The sequence below is a fragment of the Orycteropus afer genome, unplaced genomic scaffold, assembly GCF_000298275.1.
Source record: "Orycteropus afer afer isolate SDZICR_OR568_19922 unplaced genomic scaffold, OryAfe1.0 scaffold00362, whole genome shotgun sequence".
NCBI classification, from domain to species: Eukaryota; Metazoa; Chordata; class Mammalia; order Tubulidentata; family Orycteropodidae; genus Orycteropus; species Orycteropus afer.
In genome coordinates this window covers 2330535-2337891 of record NW_006921949.1, presented here as the reverse complement: position 1 = coordinate 2337891, position 7357 = coordinate 2330535, and the positions used below count along the sequence as shown (strand labels likewise).

Genomic DNA, 7357 nt, shown 5'->3' with positions numbered 1-7357 from the left:
ATTTACAATAGCCAAAAGATGGAAACAACCTAGGTGTCCATCAACTGAGGAATGGATAACCAAAGTATGGTGCATACACACAATGGAATACTATGCAGTGCTGAAGAATAACCTAGAACCTGCAAAACCCCGTATAATGTGGATGAACTTGGAGGGCATTATGCTGAGTGAAATAAGTAAATCACAAAAGGACAGATATTGTATTAGTACATTATTGTAAATGTCAAGGAAAAGTTTATCTATGGAAGGAAATTTTCTGTTTTGGTTACCAGGGGTGGGAGGGGAAGGAAGGGAACACTGTTAAATAGATAGAGATAAGTATTGATTTGGGTGATGAGAAGGGCAATGTACCAAATGTGAGTGATCAATATGGTGTTATGGAGGAAAAGAAAGACCTACAGAGGCACATGGGTGGTACTGACAACAAAGTTGAACCATTTTGCACATACAGTACTGTGTTGTTAGTGCAGGCAAACATGGATAGATGGGTGGACAGGCTGAACTAGTAGGTATGTCTATGAAGCGGGGATTGTACTCAAGAACATGTATAGGGTTGGCAGACAACGGTCCTATATGTTTATGTGTATGATCTGAATTCCCAGGTATAGTAGAGCTGACAAGAGGCAAGGTGGTAGTCACTGCTTGGTCACAGCCAGGTACCCAGAGGGACAGAGTAGTTGAACTTGTGTGCTCAGGACCATAGTCACAAGTGACATCAAGTTCAATTGGTATAACATACTCCACAAAATATTGTTCCACCTCCTACTTTGGCGAGTTGCCACTTGGATCTTTTAAGATCCTCTCCTGTCCATAACAAAAAAGAATGAACAAAACCAAAAATTCATGGATACAATCAGTCCTAGCAACTGGTACACCATCCAGTCTGCAGCCTATACTACTGAAACCAGAAGAACTAGATGGTGCCCGGCTACCAGTGTCAACCACTTGGAAGGGGATCTGTGTAGGAGATCTGGATAGAGAGGAAGAACAATTTGTACAAAACTCAAAATCATTTGGAGAAAAAATAAAAAGTGGAGGGGGGACCAGTTTTGCTGGTCTGATAGAGCCTGGTGGAACCACTGAGACTATGGCTCCTAGCTGCTCGTCCGGTCTGGAAGTGAACCCACACTTGTGGCTTCCAGCCAAGCAAAAGACAGGCATATGAGTTGAACATTTACCTGAGGTAGATACACTCCTTGGAGGAAACAATCATGGGAGAAAGAAGGGCTGTTTATGCAGCGGGAGATAGCTTGGGGGGCATGAGGGCATGGAGGGATGGACACAGGGAAGAGGTAATTATTGGGAGGAAGTAGGAGGGGAGCTGTTGCATTGTGATAAATTGTGGTCAATGTCATGAGACAAAGTGTATGTGAACTGTTGTATGGAAAGTGAATTTGCTCTGTAAATCTTCACCCAAATCACACACAAAAAAAAGAAAGATCAATCAAAAAAAAAAGAAAAGAATAGCAGGCTCAGGCCAGCTATGTCACCTCTTTCTGCATACTTACTAACTTTAAAACTTCCATATTAAAATTCAATCTCTTTTCTGATGCAAAATATGAGATATTTTAAATGAAAAAAATAGGAGAATTTTTTCAACTATTTTGTTCTTAAATTATGTTACAAATAATGATGCTATTTACTTTTTTAGAAAGGGTTATTTAATTTTATAGTAAGATCAGAAATAATTTGAATGTTTGCCGTAGCTGGGCTTCGGCTATCTGAAAGCTTTGTTTCATAAATATAGTACAAGATTGAACTATATGAAGTTACTGTTTACTTGAATAGGTTAAGGAATGAATATTGCTAATTTCATATATTTCATCCTAACATGAGAAGGAGAGGAGCTATGGATTCCTCATCATTATATAATAGTTTTACCTATTTTCAATACTACTTTTAAAAAATTAGTTATCCCTTCCTGCTAATATAATAATAAATAACATTTGTATATCACTTTAAAGATCACAAATATGTTTTTCACATTCTTATTTTATTTATCTGTTAAAAAAAATTCTAAACTTTCTTATGGTGCAGATTTTAAATGCTTATACATTCATTTCTCATTTACTGACCTGGTTAGGCTCCAAAGACCAGGTCATTAAATGAAAATAAGCATTATGCGAAAACAGAGAATGACCACATTACTTCACCCCCTCACTTGTGCTGTGAGCATTCCACTGGTTTAAGGTCACCTGCCACCACTGCCTCCCCCTCCCCCATGTTGCCTCAGGAGAGCTTGGCCCCTACTGCTGTGTGCAGGGGAGGGCCACCCAGTCTTTCTGAGCCCTCTCCTCTGCCCAGGATCCCCTGCCTCTCTGGCCTTCACCATATTTTCAGGATCGTGGCCTCAGCTCATCCTCTCAACAACTCCATGTGGCATGAAGGCCTGGGTACTGTGATGGTGGGGGTACACACAGCTAGCTGGGTCCCTCCAGTGGCCCCTTACCCATATAAGGCTCTTGCTGGGTGGCCCTGCCCTATTCCTCCCTCCTGCCCCCGTAGGAATCAATAATCCAAAGGTTCGTTTGAGGCCATGATGTCCAGGTCTGGCCTCTCCCCTTGAATTTAAACTGCAGCTGCCACTGACCACTCATCCACTGACCCTATCCCTATCCAGGTAGCCTGCCTCACCCTAACCTGTGCTTGCCCAGGAGGGGCACTAAAGAAGGGTAAACTGCTGCACAGGTACTGATCAGCTGCCATGGAATCCTGCAGGACCTGAGCACTCAAGTACCCTATCTTAGGGCTCTTTCTGACTATTGCCTGGCTTGGTATGGCCTGTCTCTTTTGCCCCTTGGGGCTAGGGGCTGGAAGCTGGCACCAGACCCCAGAATTCTGCTTCCTCCCTGGTCCTGAGGTGGCCTGTCTTCAAGACACCAACTTATGCTGCCCCAGCCTCAGCTTCCTGCGGGTACCCGGGGCCCAATGGACAGCACCCACTCCAGCCCCTCCTCTGCTCTGCCCCACACCCATGCAGCTTGAGGAGACTATGCTCCCTCTCCCATCCTGGGTGGTGAGGTTCTATGTCATATGAGCTTCTTTTTTACATGAATACAAAGTCAGGGACCCTGTCAGGGACCTCAATTTTCATTACTGCTAGACATACATTGTTAATGTACAAAATAGTTAGATAATAATTTTTTTTACTTTTGTAAATGCAAAATGTCGAATAATGAGATAGTCAATAAGTGAGGGGTAGATATAAATGAATTTAAAAAAAAATTTATCGTGGTCAAAAAAGACAGCAAAATATCTAATTCAACAGGTTTTACTTGTATAATTGACCTTGATTACGTTCATGTTGTACAACTGTTACCACTATCCTTTTTTTTTTTTTTTTTCCACTCTCCTTTTCCAAATTATTCCACCACCTTTAACAAATTCAGGACCTGTTAAGAAATGACTGCCCTTCCCAACCTCTTATGGAAAATAGTAAGCTTTGGCAAGATTCATCCATGTTGTAATGTGTATCAGGACTTCATTTCTCTTTTTAACTGAGTAACATTCCATTGTATGTATATACCACATTTTTTTTACTTATTCATCTGTTCATGGAAATTTAGGTTGTTTTCCATCTTCAAGCAATTGTGACTAATACTACAATGGATATTGGTTTACAGGTTTCTGTATGCATTCCTGCTTTCAGTTCTTTGGGGCATATATCTTGATTGGGATTGCTGGGTCATAGGATAATTCAATGCTTATATAATTATATTTTTATATATTTATGTAAAATCTTCAGAGAGACTTTGGGTTCTTTTTCTTTTCCTTTGACATTGTTCAAAAGTAAATTTTATGGTATGGAGCAGGGTCTTTGAGCTGCTATGAGGTAAAAAATGACACTGTTGGTGCCTTTTTTGTGTAAATATTACAGTAATACTCATTGCGTTTTTGAAATGTGAATATTTGATCTGTCTGCGTACCAATTTATTGTTGTTAGTTGTCATCGAGTCAGCTCTGACTCATAGTGACCTTATGTATAACAGAACAAAATGTTGTGAGGTCCTGTCGATTGTTATGTTTGAGCACATTGTTGCAGCCAGTGTACCAGTCTGTTTTTCACGAATTCTTTTAGTGCAGCTTCAACTTCTTCCTTCAGTTCTGTTGGTTCTTAATCATATATTACCTCCTGAAATAGATGAACAATGTCCAATTCTTTTATGTACAGTGACTCGGAGTCTTCCTCTCATTGTCTTTTGATGTTTCCTGCATATTCAATATTTTGCCCATAAAATCTGTCAATTTCTACTCAAAGCTTGAATTTTTCCTTCAGCTCTTTCAGCTTGAGAAATGCCGAGCATGTTCTTCCCTTTTGGTTTTCTAATTCTGAGTCTTTGCACATTTCATTATAAAAATTGACTTTGTCTTCTTGAGCTGCACTTTGAAATCTGTTCAGCTCTTTTATCTTGTCATTTCTTCTCTTGCTTTAACTACTCTCCATTCAAGAGCAAGTTTCAAAGTCTCTTGTGACATCCATTTTTGCCATTTCTTCCTTTCCTGTCTTTTTAATGACCTTTTACTTTCTTCACATATGATGTTCTTGATATAATCCCATAATTTGTCTGGTTTTTGGTTGTTGATGTTCATAGCATCAAGTCTGTTCTTCAGATGGTCACTAAATTCAGGTGGGATATAATGAAGGTCATATTTTGATTTTTGTGGACTTGTTTTAATTGTCTTCAGCTTTACTCATTCTGATACACATACTCATCCAAATTTAATTTTTGGCTAAGATATGTACAATCTATAAACTACAATATACAATACAAACTATAGTAGTAAACAAGTGCTTCGATACAGTTAAAAATGGTTTGATCATGGCTAATGGAAACAAGGGCAGCATATATGTTGCATAGCATCCAAATCTCTTGATTGTTGGATCTGACCTGAGTAGATAACAGGCAGGGATGTGCCACTCAAAGATAGAAGACAGCCATGCCAAGACATACAATCAAACTGGTGTAGTTTGCTGCCATCTTTGAGCAGGGCATTGATACCTGTTTGCTACCTGCTAGAAGAGATCTGGTTGCTATGCAACATGTATACTGCCTTTGTTTCCACCAGTCATGATTGAGCTGTTTTAAACTGGTTTGCAGCCCTGAGTAAAACTGGTTTTTATTTGAGGTTCATGGAAACAATCTAATTTTATAGTTATTTCTGTGTATGTATTTAAACTTATTTTTAGTTTCTCAGATAAAATCAGCTGCAGTTTGTCTGAAAAGATGTAGAGAGCAAAAAGAACATCTTTAAAGCAAATTTGTCTAAAAAAAGTATTGATAATAAACATCCTTTTCTTATTTTTAGAAATATTTGTTTAGGAAGTTAACTAAATGTACTTGAGTTCTTTTAAACTGACTGGTAAAGCAGAGTATATCATTTTTTAATCTATATTATACCACTGCTTTAACAGGTGTTTTATGAGCTACAATTAGTATGGAATAAAGTAGAATTCTGTTTTGTGTTGACAGTTTTGTATAGTTCAGATTGCTGTTGTGTTAGCTATTTATTTTAGGAACTTCTGTTAAAATATTAAAAATGTGTACTTTTTCATTTATGAATAGCTATGAATATTCCACAAGTAGTAACTTTGTTTTATTCTTATTCTTTTTTTGTAGCTATCATTATTAATTATGCAAGCTAAATTTTTGGCTGCTGAACTCAGTCAATGGCAGAAAAAAACTCCCAAAAGTAAGAATTTTATTTTTAGGTTTGTATTTTTGTACACAATTTAATGGTAAATACATTTAATGATCACAAGAAGAATTATAAGAAGCATTTGCCCTCCTTGAAATTGCCTAAATTACATTACTAATGAGAAGTCACTTCTTCTTTTCTTTCTTTATACACATGCTGTTTATTATTGCATCTGAGCATATCTAATATTAGATTATAATAATCTTGGTGATGGAGATCTTATCATAGTTATCCTTATAAACACTATCTTGTGCTCAGCAGAAACTATAAATTGTTTAATGTGTGAATCTTACTTGGTGAAAGAAAATAGTTACTTCATTTTAAACATTTATTGACATAAAGGTCAGATAGATTATAGGTTACCTCTAAACTTGTCCAACCAGGCCAACTATATTTTTGCCTTTAGTTGAAAAACATAAGATGGCTTAAAAGTTTGTATCAGTATCAATAACAAAAAGGCAAACCACCCAGTTAAAAAATGGGCATAGGATTTGAATAGACATTTCTCTAATGAAGCTGTACAGATGATCAAAAAGCACATGAAACGGCATTCAACTTCATTAGTCTTTATTCTTATTGTCTGCCATCAAGTTGACCTAACTCCTCACAACACCATGTACAACAAGATCGGAGCATTGTGATCCATAAAGTAGTAGATTACCAAACGTTTTTTCCTAGAGTGTCTTAGTCTGGAAGCTCCGCTGAAACCAATCCATTATTAAATTGTTGTTGTTATGTGCCGTCAAGTCCGACCCGACTCATAGTGACCCCTCCTTGGGTTGCCAAGGCACTATCACTACAGAAGTAGATTGCCCAACCTTCCTTCCGAGGAGTGGCTGGTGGGTTTGAACTGCCAGCCTTCTGGTTAGCAGTCAAGTGCATTAGGCACTATGCTACCAGAGCTCCCGTTCAGTCATTAGGGTTGTGTAAATTAAAACCGCAATACCACTTCACACCCACTAAGATGGCTATTACTGAAGACACACACACACAAAGTCCAGAAAATATAAAGTGTTGACAAGGATGTAGAGAAATTGGAACCCTTGTGCATTGCAGGTAAGATGGTGTAGGCCACAATGCAAAACAGTTTGGAGGTTCCCCAGAGAGTTAAACATAGAATTAACCATATGATTCAGCAATTCCATTGTTAGATATATACCAAAAGACTTGAAAGCAAGGACTCAAAGATAGGAGTGCACATACGTTCATAACAGTATTATTCAAAGTAGCCAAAATGTGAAAACAACAAATGTGTCTGTTAACAAAACATGATATATACATACAATAGAACATTATTCAGCCATAAAGAGAAATAAAGTTCTGATACGTGCTACAACATGAATGAACTTTGAAAACACGCTGAGTGAAGTCAGTCAGACATAATAATAAATTATATCATTTATATGAAATATCTAGAATACGCAAATGTGTAGAGACCAAAGCATACTAGTTTGTTGCCAGGGGTTGCTTAGAGGGGGAAAATGGGGAATTTTTACTTAAGGGAAGCTGAATTTTTGTTTGGAGTGATGAAAAATTTTTGGAAATAGATCATGGTTAAATTGTACAATATCATGAGTGTTAACAAATGCCACTGAATTGTACACTTAAAAATAGTTAAAATGACAAGGTTTTTATTATATATACTTTCCCACAATAAATT

At 37.6% G+C, this 7357-nt stretch overlaps 1 protein-coding gene across 1 annotated transcript in view; it reads left to right on the top strand.

Moving 5' to 3' along the window:
- The window catches only part of CENPK (centromere protein K), a 59486-nt gene that overhangs the window by 12058 nt on the left and 40071 nt on the right, over positions 1-7357 (top strand). Inside the window, exon 3 of the mRNA XM_007952855.1 lies at positions 5619-5691. Coding sequence (XP_007951046.1) covers positions 5619-5691 — 73 coding nt within the window. The remainder of the gene's footprint in view (positions 1-5618; positions 5692-7357) is intronic.